At 38.9% G+C, this 22,022-nt stretch overlaps 2 protein-coding genes across 16 annotated transcripts in view; one reads left to right on the top strand and one right to left on the bottom strand.

Moving 5' to 3' along the window:
• The window catches only part of CROT (carnitine O-octanoyltransferase), a 37,770-nt gene extending 29,208 nt beyond the window's left edge, over positions 1–8,562 (top strand). For all 11 annotated transcript variants that reach the window (XM_032484090.1, XM_032484087.1, XM_032484085.1 and 8 more), the window contains 5 exons: positions 2,858–2,981; positions 3,826–3,904; positions 3,990–4,083; positions 4,205–4,324; positions 7,677–8,562. In XM_032484090.1, coding sequence (XP_032339981.1) covers positions 2,858–2,981; positions 3,826–3,904; positions 3,990–4,083; positions 4,205–4,324; positions 7,677–7,797 — 538 coding nt within the window. In that variant the 3' untranslated portion in view covers positions 7,798–8,562. The remainder of the gene's footprint in view (positions 1–2,857; positions 2,982–3,825; positions 3,905–3,989; positions 4,084–4,204; positions 4,325–7,676) is intronic.
• Positions 8,563–10,503: 1,941 nt separating this feature from the next.
• LOC102513941 (phosphatidylcholine translocator ABCB4) overlaps positions 10,504–22,022 on the bottom strand; it is a 59,712-nt gene continuing 48,193 nt past the window's right edge. For all 5 annotated transcript variants that reach the window (XM_032484067.1, XM_032484068.1, XM_014565607.2 and 2 more), the window contains 6 exons: positions 21,001–21,141; positions 18,604–18,760; positions 17,413–17,610; positions 15,775–15,981; positions 11,287–11,433; positions 10,504–10,754 (listed from right to left, as the gene is read on the bottom strand). In XM_032484067.1, coding sequence (XP_032339958.1) covers positions 10,533–10,754; positions 11,287–11,433; positions 15,775–15,981; positions 17,413–17,610; positions 18,604–18,760; positions 21,001–21,141 — 1,072 coding nt within the window. In that variant the 3' untranslated portion in view covers positions 10,504–10,532. The remainder of the gene's footprint in view (positions 10,755–11,286; positions 11,434–15,774; positions 15,982–17,412; positions 17,611–18,603; positions 18,761–21,000; positions 21,142–22,022) is intronic.

Genomic DNA, 22,022 nt, shown 5'->3' with positions numbered 1-22,022 from the left:
TGCATGCTAAGCATGCAGGCTACCACTTGAGCTATATGCTTCCCCCATTTTCAGAATCTTGGAGTCCAGGGATACATCTTTACCATAGTTATTCTATCCTAATTCCTCAGTGTTTTTCTGACTCTTCTCCCAGTTGGCACTGCATCCTAATTTGTACTTTCATCAACCGGGTTCTTAAGAGTTCCCATCTGTGACACTTTCACAATCTTTCTGTATTCAGGTTTTTTTTTTGTTTGTTTGTTTTGTTTTTGGTACTTTTGAAGTATCTACCCTCTTGTAATACAGGTTTGCCATTCTTTGGAATTCAGATCATTTGGTTTTCTTACAGCCTCAGTTTTCTCATGGGTTCGTGAAAGGTATAATTTAATAGATTATTCAGTCTTTACTCGTTTTCCGGCTGGAGAGATGGTATGTTGTGACTTTCTACGTCTTAAGCAGTAGTGGAAGCTCCTTGATCTTGCTTTTCAAAATGTAATCTGAGAATATGTATCTTTAAGTGGGATGTTTAGATCATTTATATTTAACATAATTATCAATAATATTGGAGTTAAGCCTACAGTCTTGCTGTTTATTTTCTCTTTCTCCCATTTGTTTTTTGTTCTTTTTTATCTTCTTCTGAATTCATAGCATTTAATTGTTTGATTTATCTCCATTATCAGCTATACTGGGATTTTTTTTCAGTAGGGCTTTTACAAATTAGATCTTTAACTTATCACAGTTTACCTTCAGATATTTTCCACTTGAAGTGTAATGTAAGCACTTGAAAACAGAATGCTTCTCTTTTGCTTCTCCCATTCTTTGTGCTCTTGTCATACATGATATTTGCATATATTTTAACAACCTCACAATGGACTACTATTTTTGCCTTAAATAGTCAGTTATGTTTTACCACAATGAAAGAAGATAAATAAAATAAAACTTGCCATTGTAACTAATTTTAAGTGTATAATCCAGTATCATTAATAATATTCACAGTGTTGTGCAGCCATCACCACTATCTGTTTCCAGAATTTTTTCACTACTCCCGAACAGAAACTGTGTACGCATTAAGCAAGTAATTTCCCATTCCACCTTCTACCCCAACCCCTGGTAATCTCTAACTTATTTTCTGTCTATATGAATTTGCCTGTTAAAGATATTTCCTGTGAGTGGAATTCTACATTATTAGTCTTTCTGTGTTTGGCTTATTTCACTTAGTATTTTCAATGTTCATTCTGTTTATGGCTGAATAATATGCCATTGTATGGATATACCACATTTTGTTTATCCATCTGTTGATAAACACTTGGGTTGTTTCCACCTCTTGGCTATTGTGAATAATGCTGCTATGAACATTCACATACATGTATTAGTTTGAGTCCCTGTTTTCAATTCTTAATGAGTCTGTAACTAGGAGTGGAATTACTACATTGTGTGGTAATTCTATGTTTAACTTTTTGAGGAACTGCCAAACTATTTTCCATAGTGGCAACACCATTTTACATCGTCACCAGCAACATACAAAGTAACGAGTAAATTGTTCAACATCCTTGCCAACACTTCCCGTTCTGCAGGTTGTCTTTTCACTCTCTTGATAGTATTCTTTGATGCACAAAGTTTGTAATTTTGAAGTCCGGTTTATCTGTTTTTCTCATTTGTTGCCTGCACTTTTGGTGTGATACTCAAGAAATCATTGCCAAATCCAATGTTATGAAGCTTTCTCTGTATGTTTTCTTCTAAGAGCTCTATAGTCTTAGCCCTTACTTAGGTCTTTGATTTGTTTGGAGTTAATTTTTGTTTATGGTGTATGGTAAGGGTCAAAATTTATTCTTTAAAAATTTTTAAATTTATTCTTTTAAAAAATTTTTAAATTTAACTTTTTGGGGGGTTAATTAGGTTTATTTATTTTATTTTTAGAGGAAGTACTGGAGACTGAACCCAGGACCTTGTGCATGCTAAGCATATGCTCTAGCACTTGCTAGAGCTATACCCTCCTCATCAATGTATTTTTTAATTTACCTTGTGATTTCTCCCTGACCAATTGGTTAAGAGTATGTTGTTTAATTTCTACATATCTGTGAAATTTTCAGGTTTTCTTCTGTTATGCTTTTTTACTTTCATTCCATTGTCATTGAGGAAGATACTTTGTATCATTCCAGTCTTTTTCAATTTATTGAGACTTGTTTTGTGACCTAATATATGCTCTGTCCTAGAGAATGTTGCATGTGCGCTTGAGAAGAATTTGTATTCTGCTGTTCCTAAGTGGCATATTCTATATATGTCTTTTTAGCTCTACTTATTTATAGTGTTGTTGAAGTCCTGTGTTTCCTTATTGATCTTCTGTCTACATGCTCTATCCATTTTTGAAAGTTGGGTATTGAAGTCTCTAGTTATTGTTGTAGAGTTGTCTAGTTCTCTCTTCAGTTCTGTCAGTGTTTGCTTCATATATTTTAGAGCTCTGTTGTTTGGTGCATGTATTTTTATAATTGCTGTATTTTGATGAGTTAAACGTTTCATCAATATATAATATCCTGTTTGTCTTGTTTAGCCCTTTTTACTTAAAATATATCTTATCTGATAATAATATAGCCACTCCACCTCTTTTGGTTACTATTAGTGCAATACCTTTTTTTATCCTTTTACTTATAACCTCTTGATGCTTTGAAACATTTCCTATGGTACCCGTCCCTATGTACCAGAGTACTTTTAGCTCTTTGATATTGAAAATAGCCTCCTTGTTATTGACTGTCTCAAGCATAGTCTATATTATGGAAGTTAGTCTCTGACCAAAGCCAGCTTTATTAGGTAAACTCTTGTGATAACACCAGAGCATTTTCTTGCTCATGACAGATTCTCTTTGTTTCATTTTTTCTCGTAGCCCTGGTTGCTGCTATGAAACAGCTATGACAAGATACTTTTATCATGGCCGTACAGAGACCATGCGATCATGTACAGTAGAAGCAGTCAGGTGGTGCCAGTCCATGCAGGATCCTTCTTCCACTGTGAGTATTTGAAAAGAAAAAACAGAAATTTTTTGTTCTAAAGGAAACTTGGGCCCTTAAATAATGAACTTCTTTACTTCAGTTCCCTTGGATCGATAAAATACTTCCAAACCTTTTTTTTCCTGAAATTTTTACACATTTGTTCATTTGCCAGTAATACATATACTTGGACAGAATAAGAAACAAGGAAGACTTGAGAAGCCCATTTGTGTCATTTTCTAGGGGAAGTATCTTCAACACCTTGAGAATTTCACTACTATTGATCTGCCTTTAGAATAACGCTTGTAAAATGCAGACTCCCCCAAAACATCTTTAAAACGAAGCTTTTCTTGATGTGGTTGAATGTTTTTGAAACCTGATTCTTGTTTTCATATATTAAAAGTAGAACAGCTTTATACTTAAGCAGTTAGACAAGAGGGTATTTCCTTCCCACTGCTATTTTGGTATTGTGTTTATTTCTTTAGTTTTGATAAACATAGTTATGCACATGTTAACTTATTTTAATTTCATGGAGCTGCTTTGTTATCATTTTTATAGAGCTGTGCTTTAGTTTTGAAATCATAGTTGTTTCTGTCTTTATACTTGTTAATGTCATGTCAGTGCTGCCCACAAGTTCCTATTTTCTTATTCCCGGAAAGACATAATGAAGTTACAGAGCATATAGGAAAGAAAAGAAAGTGGAATAAGTGAGGAAAAGACAGAAGTATGATGTGTCTCAAGGTCTTTCTAGAAATTGTTTTTCTCTCCCAAATTACCCAAATCCTAATTACTCTGAGCCTAGGTTTTTTTCTCATTTAGTTTCTATACAGTGTGTTATTGACGTATCTCTTGATTTTTAACACAGATTTTGGAGCAGCAGCACAAAATGTTACAAGCTTTTGCCAAACATAATAAGCTGATGAAAGATTGTTCAGCTGGAAAAGGTACATTGGGATTGTTCCAACCTGTAAATATTTTTTCTAATGCTGAAAATTTTTTTCTAACTTCAGTTTTGGGGTTTTGTTGCAGGATTTGATCGTCACCTTTTAGGTCTCCTACTCACAGCAAAAGAGGAAGGTCTCTCTGTTCCAGAACTCTTTACAGACCCACTTTTCTCCAGAAGGTAATACAACATAGTGTTTTGTAATATTATCAGTTTCTTTCTTACTGAATGTTAAAAGCTTTTCAGAAACAATATAAGCTTCTGTAAGCCTAGTAAAATGTCCTTTCTTTGTGCTGTACAGTGGAGGAGGTGGAAACTTTGTTCTCTCAACAAGTCTGGTTGGCTATTTAAGAGTCCAGGGAGTGGTGGCTCCCATGGTGCACAATGGCTATGGATTTTTCTATCATATCAGAGATGACAGGTGAGGCTGCTCTTTTTATTCTTACTGTGCTTACTTTCGTTGGAATGTCTTTCCTACGCTGTGATTTGGATTGCGTTGTCACAGGTCACTCACTAGCTACATGGATAATTATTTTTACCACTTAGGCATTGAACATGTATGTTTCTTTTTCCTGCTTTGGGGATATTTCTCAAATCAGTCCTTTAGGTGTTCTGTGCAGAACGCCATTTAGGGTTGACTTGGTAATCATATCACCATCCTCCTCAAAACTCAGTACCCATAATTACCATATTTGTTCCACCCAAGGTATTATATGGTAAGTTCAGATAAAAATTTGATGATCTTTAAATACGTGGTGATTAGGGCAGTCATAGCCAATACTAATGAGACCAAGACGAGATGCGGTAGATTAGTTTATATTCAAAAAAGGATGTTTTACCAATTCAAATGCATTTCATTTCAGTTGTACTGGGTTTGACTTAAGTTTATGGAAAGAGTGAGAAAGAAAATATTAAAATCTGGTAGGGGAAAGAGAGGTGGAGAACAGGGTAATATGGAATTGACAGAAAGGCTTGGAAGATCCCCTTTCAGAGTCTGGCCGTCTCTTCACAGGGGTCTTTCAAAGCTTGGGAGGCTTACTTAAAAATAATGAGGCTACATTTAGCACTAGGTGAGTAAAGAGAGAGCAAGCTTGGAGGCATTTCATGTAGAGTGTGAAAAATTGGAATGATAATATGTCTGACATATTTCAGTTTCTAAAATAGTTTTCCTACTTTTCCTTTTTTAAGGATTTATAGTCAGTGTTTTTTTTTTTCAAAACTTGATCATCTGCTTTCATGTCAAGCATAATCTCTGCATAGTCAGTTGTAGCCAACTGTGTTTGTTGTACCAGACCAACAACAAGTACCTTGTTGGCACCTAAGTCCTTACATGATACATTCCCATGGTATTCAGTTTGTGCACATTAGTCTTAAAATTAAAGGTTAAATGATGAAGGTTAAACATAGATCTTATTATCCTTTTGCCTAATAGTCAGAGGTCTAAAATCATCATCACATCCAGAGAATAACTAAGGATTCTAACATACTCCCTGACAAGCAGTGAAACTTATATTGCATGCAATGGTAAGAGTTTAGACCAGATAGGCCTCAGCTCTCTGACTTTATGAAAAATATATTTTTAATGATCCTGGGACAGAACTTCCTTTCACTCATTCAGGAAATATTTAGTGAGAACTTACAGCGTGCCAAGGATTATTTCAGGTGCTAAGGATGCAAGACAGACAAGATAAACCCTCTTACAGGTTTTATTTTCTGTTTGGGAAAGAGAAACAAAAGCAAACAAGTAAGCAGGATAACTTCAAATAGTGTGTAGCGATGAACGACGTGAAGGAAATAAGCAAGTTGATGTAATAGAGACAAACCGGTGGGGAGGTGGAGCCCAGCTTTGTATGGTGGGGTGGGGGTGGGGGTTGGGGTGGGGATAGGGGCTTGAGAGGGTGGAGAACGAGGTGTTGAGGATGCAGCGGAGTCAGTCATATGAGTGAGCAGCCCAGCAAACAGCTCTCCTGAGTCCAGTGAGTGCTCTCTCCAGCGCCTCCACCCAGCCTCAGTCACCGTCTTCTCCTGCCTAAGGCCACAGATTCTCTGTGGTCTTCTTGCTCCCTCCTCTTCTTCCCTCCAGACCAGTCTCTACATGACAGCTCTGATGGCCAAATGTAACTCAAGTCATATTGTTCCCCTGCTTAAACCCTTTTAAGGGCCTTTCCTTTCCCTCCGATAAGCCCCAGCATCCTTCTGTGATCCCCCCCAGGACTTGCGCTCTCATTTACCTCCCGGCTGTACCTCCCACCCCAGCCATGCCAGCCCCTCTTCCTTGAACAGCCGAGCTAGCGCCCTCCTCAAGGCCTTCACGGGCAGATACCCTCAGCCCAGCAGTCTCCTCCTTGAAATATGTGCATGGGGGACCCCCTCATTTCATACAGATACTTGCCGTCATCTAAGAGGCCTTCCCTGACCATCTAACATTGCAAGTTCCTCCCTTCCCCACACACCTGCTGCATTGTAACATTTATAGTAACATTTATAGCGTGTGTGTGTGTGTGTGTGTGTGTGTGTGTGTGTGTGTATTTCTATGTTATCTATCTTTCCTTCCTGGAATATAAGCACACAAGAACATGGTCTTTAATATGTTTTTGTATCCCCAGCTCTGTACCAATGCCTCATAAATACCTTGCACTCAGTAATTGTTTCACAATGACTTTGAGGTTGAACATAAGTATATGGGTCTGAGGGTAGGGAAGAGCTTGGCATTTGTAAGGAACAGAGGCAGTATGGCTATCAATTAGCATTTGAGTGGGCGGGTGGTAGAAGAGATTGAAGAGAGGTAGACAGGACTTCATCTGGTAGGGCAGTGCTCTCAGCCCTGAGTGCATGTGAGGACACCTGGAGAGCTTTAAAAACAGCACTTCTGGGGATACCGATTTGGGTGGGGTGGTCACTTGCTATAGGGCCTTGTAACGTGGTAAGGGGTTTGGATTTTCTCCTAAATAGGGGAAGCATTTTTACCAATTTTAAGTATGAAAGTTACATGTTTTATTTACATGTGAAAAGGACCACTGGCTGCTGTATGGAGTATAAATTAGGTAGACAGTAGTATGAGCAAGAATGAGATGAAGGAAGTCAGGAAGCGTGGATGGTAAGTTGAAGGAGGTAGTTGATTCTTGAAGGTGAAGAGAAGTGGAGGGATTTGAGAGATACTCTGGAGATAGAACCAGTAAGATTTACTGATGGATTGCTGATTCTGATGCTGGTATTTACTGGGATGGAGAAAATTAGGGGAGAGATGGGTTTAGGGGCATGTTAGGGTAGGATAAAGAATTTTGTTGTGTACATAGTGACATCAAGATTTCTACTAATACAGTAGTATGTTTATATTTAACAAGAGAAGATGTCAGAAGGCAGTTGGATACATGAATTTGGGGTTCAGGAAAGAGGTATACATTTGAGTCATTACTATGTATGCATGCAAAATAGTTTTCAAATGAAATACATGGAAATTGAAAGGGATTTTTTTCATTCATTGCTAAGCTTGAAAGTGTGTGACTTAAAATGCCATTTCAAAAATAAACCAATTTTTAAATTTTAATTGAACTACATCCTCATTGTAAAAAATTTGTAAAATATGGAAAAATGTAAACTCTGGCTTCACCATCTCTTGTGTCAGGTTACTTTCACCTAGGGTGAGCAAGAATTCGTATTTCATATATGGATAGCCAGGTGGGATAAAGGTCATGGCTCTGTTCACCATCATCATTTGGAGCCTTTTGGCATTGATTTTTGCCTTGCACTTACTTATTATTTGTGTTTCACAGGTTTGTTGTGGCCTGTGCAGCCTGGAAATCATGTCCAGAGACTGATGCAGAAAAGCTAGTTCAACTGATTTTTCGTGCTTTCCATGATATGATGCGGCTGGTGAATCCTGCTCACCTTTAGAGACTAATCATTTATTAAGAACTTACCAAAACATATCATTAAACTGGGTGCCGGGAGCGGGTTGGTGATGTGAGATAGGAAAGAGTGTTAAATGCAGCAATCATTAGAATTAGGCTCTGTAAATTCATTCTGACACAGAAACTAGAAACACTTACAAGTTTCCTCTGATGCAGCAGCAATGCAAATTACGGTATGGTGACCAGAGAATTATGCAAAGTTTAAGATAAGCCTCAACAATGCAAATCTACAAATCTTAACAATGCAAGTCTAACTCTGACTCTTAAATATCTTTGTTGGTACTCGTATAGGTAATAAATCTTCTCTCTGAACATCATCGTAGAGTCTACCTTCCAGCACTTTAATATCTTCTAGTTGTCAAAGGAAATGAAATATATGACTGGATGCTAATTTCCCTGAAATCAATGATTCCACATTCACCACAGGCTTACAAGCCTACTATGTTTGGGAAAGACCACTACAATTTAATGATCTTAAAAAAGAGAGATTCTGTTGAGCAGACAGAAGAATTAGGCTAGTAGTAAGGAGGTTTACATCCTCTGACAACACACAAAACCCTAACAAAATTTATTCTAGTATATGGTTGTAATTAGTTTCGTGAATGTAAAATTAAAGCACTTACATTTAAAATGAGTAACTTTAAAAGGATTAAATATTAAGTAAGATTCTCAGGATTTTAGTTTTGTGTTTTTCCTCTGTTCAATTTTGTAGTTTCTACTCTCAGGAAATAAAATTGTGAAAGTCATATAGCTTTTTGTTTTGTGTTTGAATAAGTGATTCATTCCCCTTTGACCTGCTTTCTGATAAGTTATGTGTTGTGTAATAAACCACCCAAAGCTTACTGTCTTAACAGCTAATCATTTCTCATGATTGTGTCAGTGGACTGAGCCCATCTGGATGGTTCTACAGCTGTCTTACCTGAGTTAGTCAAGCAGCTGCCCTCACTGGGCTGCGGGATGAGGCTGATAAGTCTAAGATGGCCTCAGCCACTGCCTGCAGACTTGGTGGCTGGGACTGACTTCTGTACACAGTAGTGGGGCTGTTCCAGAAAGGAAATGTAGTAGTTGCAAGGCCTCTTGAGGCCTAGGCTCTGAAGTCACAGTAAAGTCACACGGTGTCACTTTTGCATTCTGTTGGCTAAAACAAGTTACAAGAGCAGTCCAGATTCAAGAAAGGGGAGGAGGAAATGCTTTATTGGGGGCCATTTTGTAGCAGGCTGCCACAAACATTACAATCTGTTTAGCATACTGACTGTATATGTTCTCTCTTGGTCCTTTTTTGGTTACATTTTCCTAAGTTCTGAATTTGATAAAACTGGTTCATTATCACTGTTACTTCATTGTGAAAACATTGAATTGACTTCTGTGGCATTTGATAGCTCCTTAACAGTTACTGTAGAATAGGAAGATGAAATCTGAACTATAGCCCTCTTTGCTCACTAGTACACTGGTTGATGAGATTGCCAGGCCACTTATAATCATTTGGTTGGTTGTTATTAAATAGTGTCTAAAGAATTGGGTATTTTAGAAGCAGATCACCTCCTGCAGAGAAACTGCTTTTCACTCATGCTTAACCATGTTTCCCTAACCTGCCTGAAGTCAAGAATCAGTTGGAATGCTGTTTAAGGAGACATTCCTGGGCCTTTCTCAGACCTTCTGAGCCAGAATTTCCAGGGGCAGATGCCACATGATCTTTATCAGGCAAGTTGGAAAATAATTACACAAGAGTAGATTTTCTCACCTTAAGTCACTACGGTAACTGCCCTTTGCCACACTTTCCTCTTGGTTAACTGAAATTCAGTCTGCTGCTACACATGGTTACATTTGAAAAATTCCTTGGGACTATGCGGTTTATTACAGATAGATGATCTGATTTGGATAATGTACTGACCTAAATGACCTGTCACAGAAATGAATGGTTATTGCAGCAGTAAATTATGGAAAAAACACTTTAGAGTGGTTAGCTGCCAGAGGTTGCCTACAATATTTCTTCTTGTTCGCCATCTAAACATAGTTCCTCCTTGTAGAAGTGGATTAATATTCTGGGAAAATCTAATTATTTGTAAAAAAAAAAAAAAAAAGTAACACAGTTGCTATAGAAACAGCACTTTATTGATGTTTCCAATGTTTCAAATTGCACTAATATGTGGAATTTTTATTAACGAATTTTAAACATTTAAAAAGATGCCTCTTTCTTGCTTTATGGAACAAATGTGTGCTTATAGTTAGCTTGTTTAAGGACAATTCCATTTTCTCTTGGACTTTGATAATAAAGCTGGGAATATATTTTCTTTAAAAAAACCTCAGTTCCCTAATAGAATAATTTGGAAATTTACCAAGGGGGAGAGTAGACTGTTACTGAACAATGTATTTTTCCTTTGTAATGAGGAAAATTGTTCCCAAACCACATTGTCATCTAACCTAGCCTTTTAGGACTATAAGAATTTTCCTTATGTTTGTGACTTCTAATTCTACAGTTTTATATACCTAAACTTTGCTCTTAACTTTTTCCGTGTGTTTCTGGTAACTCAGTGCTAAGCTGTTTTCATACTTCAACAAGCCAAGTGTCACCTCTAATCCTAAGTTTCAAATGCTGTACTATCAACCCCCAAGTTGTATATTCTAAATTGATCTGGAATAAGACAGATCTCTATTTCATGATGAATTAATAGCTCTTTTACAAGTCAGAAAAAGTTGTAGAATGATTTGAATTTATTTTTAAGATACACTATAACAAGAGTTCTGTGCTCCAGCCTGGACACTGACCATGGAATGATAGATGCCTTTCTGCGCCAGCAGCTGCTGATGCGTGCCATGCTCCATGACTCTGCCGTTCTCAATCACCACGATCACGTCTGCGTTCTGGATGGTGGACAGGCAGTGAGCAATCACGATGCAGGTGCGGCCTTCCCTGGCTTTGTCCAGGGCTTCTTGGACAACCTGTTGACAGAACAGAACCCTTATAGTCACAAATTGTACAAATCAGTTTTAACAGTAAAGGAAATCTAAGTATTTTTACCATCCATCCATCCAAAAAAAAAAAAATTACCTTTCATTTCTTTTCTCATCTCTGAATCCTTAGCTTTATGCATGTGTTTTAACATAATCGACACTGCATGCAGTTATGTTCTTTATAATAAGAATGGACACTCACATGAAATCTTCACAAGTGTTCTAACTAGTCAGAAAATGATTTTACTTAACTAGTATGCTTTTGAGTATTTCCCAGTTTCCATTATTAATGTGCTAAAAATATGACTCATGCAGTTTTGACTTGAATGCTTTACTTTTTTTATTTATAAAATGTATATGTGATCATTTTAGAAAATTTGGGAGATACTAGAAGGAATGAAATGAAAACATTCTACCTCAAACTATTTCCATTTGTTTAGTTTCTTCCCCGTGCTTACATATTTTTTCCATGGTTGACTGCACAGAAGAATTAAATGGGACATGAGGTGGGAGGCTGTACCTTTTCACTTTCCGTATCCAGAGCAGATGTGGCTTCATCCAACAGCAGGATTCGAGGTTGTCGGATGAGGGCCCGGGCAATAGCAATCCTCTGTTTCTGACCTCCCGAAAGCTGAGTCCCCCTATCTCCCACTCTGGTTTCATACTTCTGCAAGTTAGCCATTAATAAAGTTAATAACATTCTAACCCAGAAAATCCTAATGGTATACTGAACAAACTCACACTTCTTAACATCTGACAGTTTTACTTACAAAAAAGAAAATTTAGAATCAGTAAAAAGTTTCTGTAACAACTTCCAAGTTGCTCTTTTATCAGTTCATTTTCAAAATCAAACTAGAAAATTAGTGACTTTAGTTGTCAATGGTATTCTGCAACAACTTCACAAATTGCTATCATTATCAGAACGCCAGTAATGCCAGGCAATCTGCTGTCACTGAAGCCCTAGAACGGTTACATGTTCATGATTAAGGTTTAGCATTCTTAACTGGAAATATTCCTATGACCCACATGGAGCCTAGTGTTTTCTTTTTAAAGTTCATTTATTCGCTTAAATATTTACTCACTACGTATTAGGTCAGAACTGTGGGAAGCAGAAAAATGAATTCACCTTTGTTCTTACTGTGGAGGAATTTATAATTGAAAGAAAAAAAAATCCAAATATGGTCGAGTATGGAATGAGTAGAATATGCTACATGCTGTGAAAGATCAGAAGAGGGAAATAGCAATTGTGGAGAAGAAAGGGGAGCTAAAGTGAAGAAAAGATACCTTTGTAGAGAAGTTGGGAAGCTGGATAGTTGAGAGAACATTCTAGGCTGGAAAAGCAAATGCTGAATAAAGGCACAAATTGAGTCGGTTGAGTTTGCAGTGAACTGAATTCAATGTATTGAATAAAGGCACAATATTTTTTAAATAATCAGTAACAATGCGTCAACTTCTGGAGTACAGCATAATGTCCCAGTCATGCATACACATACATTCGTTTATATTCGTTTTCATGTTTTTTTTTTTCATTAAAGCTGATTATGAGATAATATAGTTCCCTGGGCTATACAGAAGAAATTTGTTTTTTTATCTGTTTTATATTATAGTAGTTAATATCTGCAAATCTCGAACCCTCAATTTATCCTTTCCCACTGCCTTACCCCTGGTAACCATAAGATTGTCTATGTCCGTGAGTCTGTTTGTTTTGTAGATGAGTTCATTAGTGTCTTTTTTCTTTTTTTAGATTCCATATATGAGTGGTATCATATGGTATTTTTCTTTCTCTTTCTGGCTTACTTCACTTAATATGATAATCTCCACCTCCATCCATTTTGTTGCCAATGGCATTATTTTATTATTTCTTGTGGCTGAGTAGTATTCCATTGTATAAATATACCACAGCTTCTTTATCGAGTCATGTCAGTGGACATTTAGGTTGTTCACATGTTTTGGTTATTATAAATAGTGCTGCTGTGAACATTGGGGTGCATGTATCTTTTTGAATTAGAGTATCCTGTGTATATATGCCCAGAAGTAGGACTGATGGATCATAGGGTAAGTCTATTTTTAATTTTTTTGAGGAATCTCCATACTGTTTTCCATAATGGCTCCACCAAACTGCATTCTCACCAACAGTGTAGGAGGGTTCCTTTTTCTCCACAGCCTCTCCAGCATTTATTATTTGTGGACTTTTGAATTATGGCCATTCTGAATGGCATGAGGTGATAACCATATTGTAGTTTTGATTTGTATGTCTCTGATAATTAGTGATATTGAGCATTTTTTCATGTGCCTATTGGCCACTTATATGTCTTCATTGGAGAATTCCTTGTTTAGGTCTTCTGCCAATTTTTGGATTGAGTTATTAGGGTTTTTTGTTGTTGCTGTTAAGTTGTATGAGCTGTTTATATATTCTGGAAATTAAGCCCTTGTCAGTCACATCACTTGCAAATATTTTCTCCCATTCTGTAGGTTGTCATTTTGTTTTGCTTATGGTTTCCTTTGCTGTGCAAAAGCTTATAAGTTTAATTAGGTCCCATTTGTGACTATGTGTTAAGGGTTGGTAAGCCTAACCAACTTGGAAGGTTTTCAATTTTCTTTGTGAGTGAGTGATTTCTAACTACAGCAGAATATGACTGACAGTAAAAATAAGCTCTACATGGGCTTAATCCAGTTGTACCTTAGATGCTGGATGAGAGCCACAAGATGAACAATCCTGCCATCAGTTTTAGGGATCTCAAGTCATCTTTCCAGGACTCCTCAGGTTGGCCAGTCACTGAGAAAATTGTTTCACTGAACTCTTACCTTAGTTTTCAAATCCATACTGATTTCACTGCAATTTGGGTACAGTCATAGCAGCTATAATGAGGCAATAAGGAGTGTTGGGGACCATGGAAATTGGAGAGTAAAGGTCCTTTCCAAAGAAATTAAAAAAAAAAATTAAAGAAAAACAACCTTATAACAAAAAGAAAATTTTTAATGGAACATAGACTTCAACATAAAGTATAAACCATAAAATTTTTAGGAAAAAAATGGAGAAAATCTTCAGGATCAAGGGCTAGACAGAGTTCTTAGACTTGATATCAAAGGCATAATCCAGCATATATTCAGGGGAAACTCTGATTTGAAATGATAAGTACCCCAACATTCACAGCAGTACTATTTACAATAGCCAAGACATGGAAACAACCTAAATGTCCATTGATAGGTGACTGGATAAAGAAGTTGTCATATATCTATACAATGGAATACTACTCAGCCATAAAAAAGAATTAAATAATGTCATTTGTAGGAACATGGATGGACCTAGAGATTATCATACTAAGTGAAGTAAATCAGAAAAAGAAAAATACCATAGGATACCACTTATATGTGGATTCTAAAAAAATGACACAAATGAACTTATTAACAAAACAGAAACAGACTCACAAACATAGAAAACAAAGTTATGGTTACCAGTGGGGGAAGGCAGGGGAGGGATAAATTAGGAGTTTGGGATTGGCAGCTACTAACCACTATGTCTGAAATAGGCAACAGGGTCCTACTGAATAGCACAGGGAACTATAGTCAATATCTTAAAATAACCTATAATTAAAAAGAGTGTGTGTGTGTGTAAATGAATCACTATGCTGTACACCAGAGGCTAACACAACATTGTGTATTGACTACTTCAATTAAAAAACAGTCTGTAAAAGGAAAAATTGATGAATCGGACCTCATCAAAATTAAAAACAACCTTTGCAAAAGACTGTCAAAAGCATGAAAAAAATTAGCTACAGACTGGGAGAAAATATTTGCCAACTACATTCCCAACAAAGGGCCAATAACTAGAATATATAAAAACAGTAAAAAAAAAATCCAATTAGAAAATGGGCAAAAGATATGAAAAGATATTTCAAAGAGGAAATATAGAGAGCAAGTAAATATGTAAAAAGATGTCCAACCTCCTCTGCCATTAGAAATTGCAAATTAAACCCACACTAAGATATAACCATACCCCTATCAATGGTTAAAAAAAAAATAGTGGCAAAGATTCTGAGAAAATGTATTGCTCATACTTGCTGGTAGGAATGTAAAATGGCAAAGCCACTCTGGCAAACAGTTTAGCAGTTTCTTCAAAAAATTAAATATGCAGTTACCATCTGGCCCAGCAACTGCGCTCCTGGGCACTTATCACAGAGAAATAAAAACTAAGATTCCCACTAAAACCTGTATACCAATTTAGCAGCTTTATTCTTAAGAGCCAAAACCTGGAAACAACCTAGATGTGTTTCAACAGGTGAGTAATTCAACAAGCTGTGATCCATTCTTCCTCAGTAATAAAGGGGAATGAACCACACTTAAACCCAACAGTTTCAGGGAATGCTGAGTGGTTGTAGGGAGTGAGGGCTGGGAGGAGGGGTGTGTGGCTATAAAAAGGCAACACGAAGGATCTTTGTGGTGATGTGAACGTTCCACAGCTTCACTGTGGTCGTGGATACACGACTGCACAGGCAATAGAATTGAAAAGAATTAAATACACACGTATGCAAGTGCATGCAAGTGAAACTGGGGAAGTCTGAATAAGGACTGTAATACTGTAATATTTTTGCAAGGTGTCATTAGAGGAAACGAGGTAAAGGATACTAAGATCTCTGAATTCCTTACAACTGCATGTGAACCTATCATTATCTCAAAATGTCTTAATAAAAAAGTACCACAAAGGGATAAAGCAAACATGGCCACAGTCTGAATGCAGCCCACAACCACCAGTTTGAGGAGACTTAATATCTCCTCGTTTGTTCCTTGTGACATGTGTACCAGGTAGACATAGCAACTAATATTCCTCTTTACCAACAAGGAAACTTGGTATCATGGCGCTCAGTGTCTTGTCTGAAGCCGCAGTGCTAGTACTCAGACCAATTCTGTTACAAGACTGGGTTGGAGTGTAACTTCAGGAACTGTCTGAGAAGGAAGACAGTTTAGGGTTGATTCTGATTTCACCCTAGCAAGTCGCCAGTTCACTTACCTGGGGTAAGGTCTCGATGAAGGGGTGTATGTTGGCTGCTTTGGCCGCACTCACGATTTCAGCCATTGTCACAACCCGGCTGTTGTCTCCGTAGGCAATATTCTCGGCAATGCTGCAGTCAAACAGGATGGGCTCCTGGCACACGATTCCCAGTTGGGCTCTGAGCCACTGGATGTTGAGTGTCTTTGCATCTTGACCATCTAGGAGCTAAAAATCAGAGTCAACAAACTATAGGAAGGGCTTAAAAAAAAAAACTGAACGGTAAGTTAAGCATTTAGGACTGTTGCATGCAGCCATCAGCAGTTTGTGAAATACCGAGCCTCATAGCCTGTAAGCTCTTAGGTTGTTGGAGGCCAACACAAGGATTGTTACAGTGATTAGACCATCACTTTCTTGTTCTACCTGGCAAAATGGCAGCACATCTGGCCCAGTCTTTCCACATTACTCTCTTTGAACCTATCCACCCTCTCCAGACAAGCTATCGTTCTCTGCCTTTAAGAAGTCCGCTGTCGCCCGATTGACTCCCTCTGTTCAACTTGACTTCATCCTTCTCCTCCAGGCATCCCAAGAAAATAAGCAGATTAGCAACATGGCCTCAGATTCTGAAAGCTGGTTACCTCCTGTACTATCTCCACCTCTTTCCCCTGAGAACTACCAGCCTTAAACTTCACTCCATTTCTCTGACAGCACTGAGGACAAGAGTTCAATGGAAAGTGGACAAGCTCAAAGGGCAGTATCTTCATCCTTGGAAGAATGATTTTGTTGATGGGCATTTTGATTATTTTGTTTGCTGTAAGCAGGAGGCATAACGCTTCTAGAGGAGCCTTGTGATGTGTGAAGTGAGAATACAGCTCCAGCCAGGCAAAAGTCATGGGTGAAGCAACAGACAGCAAGAAGTCCAACTAGTTCTCGATAAAGAAAGAAATTCCCCTCCTCGCATTAGCACAGCACATCTACAGTGTTACTGAGCTGGTTTGCCTATATTCAGATGTTCAGAGTAATTGTCATAGTGGAAGCAGATTTTGCCCAAAGAAGCAACAAGGTTTAATCCTCTAGTGACTGTCTCAGTGGGGGTGGGCTCCCTGAGCTAGGTCAGTGGGTACCATCCCAAGGTAATAAGAGATGTGGGCATTATTGGCAAGAGCCACGTCTTCACTCATGGAAGACAGCCAGGGGCCAGACGTTACAGAATCAGTGCTGGAAGGCAAACAGGAGAGGGCTGGAGGGAACGATCAGAGAGCCTCGAGTTCAGGGTTACAAAAGGCAAAGTGGGAGGAGGAGGGAAAGAGTCCTGGAACCTACTCAGAACTTAGGCAGGAGTTTGTCACTTCCCTTATTAATCCAGGAAGCAAGTGAAGGTTCGCCTAGGAGGATCAGGTGGACTCAGAGGATCAGGCAGGGTAGAGATCAACTTCATATTCAGTATTTTCTGAACTACATTCAATTTCAGATGTTCTACCCTCCTGTCTCCAAGTATTGTCTGACTGTGGGTGCCAGTGTAGGGTTTAGAGAATGGTCATTGTACCAATTCAGATTGTAGGGCTTGTCCAGATGTTTTTCATCATGGGAAGGAAGACTGGTTTAGCCACTTGAAATATTGCCTTAAATCAGGTGACTAATTGAACAAACTGTGCTCACCACTTTCCCAGCCAAGGGGTCGTAGAACCGCTCCAGGAGCTGGACCACCGTGCTCTTGCCACAGCCGCTGCTGCCCACCAGGGCCAGGGTCTGGCCCTTCTTCACCTTGAGGCTCAGCCCCTGAAGCACAGGCACGTTGGGCCGGGTGGGATAATTGAACACAACTTCATGAAGTGTTACGTTTCCTTCAAACTTATCCTAAAAAGAAAATATATATATATACACACACATATTTGTATGTATTTATGTTACTAGTATAATTGGTCTGATAATTATTGGAATAAAAAGTATAATTGCAAGGCAACCTTCCCAAACACTACAGTAGGGAAACAGAAAATTCATGTTCAGTCCAAGTACCAGCACCAGTTACTACTGGTAGCAAGCTGTTATATGAAATTAAGATGGGAGCAGGGGTACAGGGTAGATTAACAGAGAGAGTTGTTATCTGAACTCGATTTCCAGTTCATTGAAGACAAATATGTCACTTTCCCAACTGATGATTCTGAGGCTGGAGCCAAGTCAATGGTTAAAGGCTCAAGGGCTGGGGCATTGGGGGCAGTTTCCAACTACAGTCCCAGTGGGCAGCCCCATTCCCAGCCCCGGCAGCTTCTCTGTCTCTCTTTAGCTCACTCACTGGGCAAAGCAATTTTCTCAGAAAATTACATTCCCAGTCAAGTCCTGAAAAGGCTGTGTTAAGTCCCCATCTCTACCCACGCTGCCTCCAGTGCATTAAAATGTGCAGCGGCTTGGGTTGTGCACAGAACACCAAGGGCACGCAGATCTAAGCTGAAGATAGTCAAGTACAGGCTGATTCCTCCTACTCTGAATAAAATGTGATTAAAACCAAAGAGCTAATGCAGTTACATACAGAATTCTGGGCACATACCGTTCAGGCAGAAATGACTTACCACTGGCATGGAAATTATTCAGTTCTAGTACCTCTGGATTTGGTGTTTGTCTTTTGGTTTTTTTACTTTTTGATGTGCTCAACTTCAGAATCCTTGCAACCCCCTATGAAATTTTAGAGGGCCAGGAAAATTGGCCAAATTTATCAGCCCTGTAAATATCACAGATCTAGCTAAGTAAATGTCAGCCTGGTCACTACGAATTTGTCCCCTAGTTACAATCTAGCAGACAGCACACCTTTAGGGAAAAATTAACCAAATGCTCATCAGACAGCAGGGAACTCACGGGCCTCAGGCCGTCCTCACTGTCGCTGTCAATCAATGGTTGTCTTTCAAACAGCCTAAATAAGCAGGCTGCAGACAGCTTGGCTTGGGCATAATCTGGAGCAAAGGAACTCGCATGTCCTAGAGCCATGGCACCGAGCACGATTGCTGAAAACACCCTAGATGGAAGATAAGCAATTAAAAAAATTAGCTCATATAATCAGCTCCATGATGGTTCAAAGTCCAAAGACACTGCTTACCAGTTGATGTCTTCACTCCCTCAGCCATCTGCCCTACCCATCCCACACATATTTCCACCAAATTCCAGGACCAAAGGAAATCTGGAGGAGAGGCCGGACCCACTCTGAGGGTTTCGTTTTCCTCTACTGCCTCCTGGCTTCCTTCAGAGTTTTCTAGAGTTAATGTAACTGTCAAGTTCTCTCTCGGGAAGCAGCTGATAGCTGAACCTGATTTGTGATCACAAGTAACTTCAGTAACTAGATACATGCCCTTTTTAGAGCTGAGGAACTGAAGCACAGGGAGCTGACGGGATGTGATCAGTCCCAGACAAGGAGTGCACTTTCCTACTGACTGGATGGCTCTGACCCGTCTGCTTTCTTCTGCCCTCCCACACCAACAACAGTTATCATCACCGCGCTCACAGAATTCTTATCAGGGAAAATAAGGTTTCACTACAAATAGCTTCTCTCTTACAGGTAAAATAACTATCAATACCACCCTGAAAAAGCAACTGTCTTAAGCTAAAGGTCTGTTCTCCGATTACATGCTCTTTAAAGAATAGCTATAGTTCATAACTTTTAGGCAGAACTAAAGACTCGGAGACCTACACCCCCACAAAGCTATTTGCTTCTAGCACCAGAGCGCCCCAGAGAAAGGGGTGGGCAGGAAAATCTCTAGTAATAATGGAGAACTTAAAAAAAATGTCCCCAAAGTTCTAAATCTAAGATATTAAAATGTGTGTTAGGTACACAGGAGTGGGGACAGTGGGTAGAGTAAGGCTCTCCCCTAAACACTTGATAAGGCTGGGTACCAAAACCCAAAATTGAAAACCCACATGGAGCTGCCTAGCCTTCCCAGACAGCCGGTAATGCAGTTTTAGTATGAAAGATTTAAAAGCACTCTTCCAATTACCCATAAAACTGTTTCTTTTTCCATTAAAGTATTTTTCTAGACAGTAAAGTGCTCCAAGTTGTAATTCCCAGCTGGATGTTTCCAATTGTTTGTCCAAAACCACTCTTTACTTTCCACCTGGCTCTATCCTGCACCATCCTCCTCCGTGCCCGAGAGGCTGACCTTCAAGGTCTGCAGAAGAAGGTTTTCTTGTCCTCTGGCTCCCCAAGGAGTTTGGCAATGAGCAGCAGAGCAGGGGATGGGGGCTGGAGGAGAGTGGGGACAGGGCATTTGTTCTATTGGCCTCTTTCTTGTTGGAGGGTTGGTGTCCCTCCACAAAAGACCGCAGAAGCCCCTCCACCCCTTCTGTTGCCCTTTAGGCTTAAGTAAGGTCTTAGCGGGCACTGCTAAGTTCCTAGCTGGTTCCCAGCCAGTTCCCAGCTGGGCACTGCTGACCGTAGCACTTCTCACATCTTGGTAAACAGACTCTTAAGCAAACTCTCCTCTGTTTGCATGGCCATTTGTTTTCTGCTGGAATCCTGCTTGCTGCAAAGATTATAAATTCTTTTTTCGTGGTTATTTTAATTTTGGATGGGAACAAATGAATAGCTCTTTGTCTGTCTTGACCCTTCTTTAAAAAAAAAAAAAGTTGCCTGTTACTGTTCTAAAATCATCCCATCAGAGCAGAAACATGCCAAGTGATCTTGAAAAGAATGGCTTCCCTTTGGCAAGACTGGACTGCAACCTAATTGAATGTAGTTAGTATATTTTGAGAAGAATTTATCAGTTAGAAAGGCCATTGATTAGCCTTGGAAACCAAGAAAACTGGAAAGGCTAAGAGGCAAAAGTAGACAGGGTCACCCCAGGTCTGGTTAGGGAAGACAGCTTTTTCCAGACTTCAGTCAAGCATTCTCACCTCACTGTTAAGGCCACCTTTGGTTGCAGATAAATAATAAGCTATTTAACCCTCTGTTTTGGGTCCATAGGCACCAGCAGTTTTCAAATTATGATTTGTTTCTGCACTGAGAACATTCATTGTCCTCCTGACTGGACTTCTATGTATTACTAAAATTCTGGTCTATGAACATTTTCATGAGCTTTGTTAATTTCAGACCACTTGGATAATCCAACTGTCCTTGGAACACTGACCACATCAGATTTCTGTCGTACATTCAACTCTGTGACCTCATCTTAAAACCAGTGAGTTTTTTTGGTCTACTCCAAACTTTGGCATAGACCTAGTGAAACCTCACGATAGAATAATCTCAATATATTAAAAGTTACTTACAGAATAACGTCTCTGAAGCGCATGTGTCCATTCACAATGAGATAGGCACCAAATCGAAAACAACCGGCATAGGTAAAATACATAAATGCTTGTGAAATACTAAAAGTAATTCCATAGATGTGTGCCTTTCGCACAGAATTCCTGAAAAGCAAATGAGTATAATATGTAACCATCTCTTCAGCCTCTCTCAGCCCTGTGTCATGCAAAGGGCTCAGCTTCTAAGTCTAGTCAACCTACATTTAAATTCTGCCTTCAATTATAATTAATTGGAGTAAGTGACTTAACCTCTCTACATAGCAGTTTTCTGGTTGGTAAGATGGGGATGATCAGTATGATGTAGGATTGTTTTGAGAACTAAACAGACAATACAAATGTCCAGCACAGTGCCCAGCTTACAGTGGTTGCTCAAATGACAGTGACTGTTATTACTACACGTGATTATCTGACAACTCAGATAGTCAACTCTTACGCTGCAAACATGATTACTGTGTCAAAACAAGGATGTCAAAGTTAGGACTAAAGTTTGAATTGTCTAAATGTGACTTCTTTAATATTATTACCTATCTTCTGTGATTAGTTATAGTCTCATGTCCAAGTTCACATTTTGGAGGGATGGGTACAGCTCAGGGGTAGAGCACATGCTTAGCATGCACGAGGTCCTGGGTTTAATTCCCAGTACCTCCATTAAAAAAAAAATCACATTTCAGATTCAGGAAAATAGGGTAACTAAGGTTTATTTAGACACACATCAGAAGTTCTTCCCAAAGCTAGATCCCACCAGCCCCCAGTACAATTTGTTTTGCACCATTTCTCATTAGAGCTCATTCTATCCTTTATTTGTTTAATTACGTTGTTATACTTCGTCATTCTAAATCCTCCAAAAGAGCAATAACTTACTTGCTCCCAGATAAGAAGGAAGGTAGCTGGCAAGAGGGACAATGTGAAGTATTACTGATTTGGACAGTTTACCTTACATGCTGTGAGCGTGGTGTTGCTACACTTACCATTCCTGAACAATTTAC

This window comes from Camelus ferus, chromosome 7 (assembly GCF_009834535.1).
Source record: "Camelus ferus isolate YT-003-E chromosome 7, BCGSAC_Cfer_1.0, whole genome shotgun sequence".
Taxonomy (NCBI): domain Eukaryota; kingdom Metazoa; phylum Chordata; class Mammalia; order Artiodactyla; family Camelidae; genus Camelus; species Camelus ferus.
Note: the sequence above shows the minus strand (reverse complement) of the source record. Positions and strands in the feature narration are given on the sequence as shown.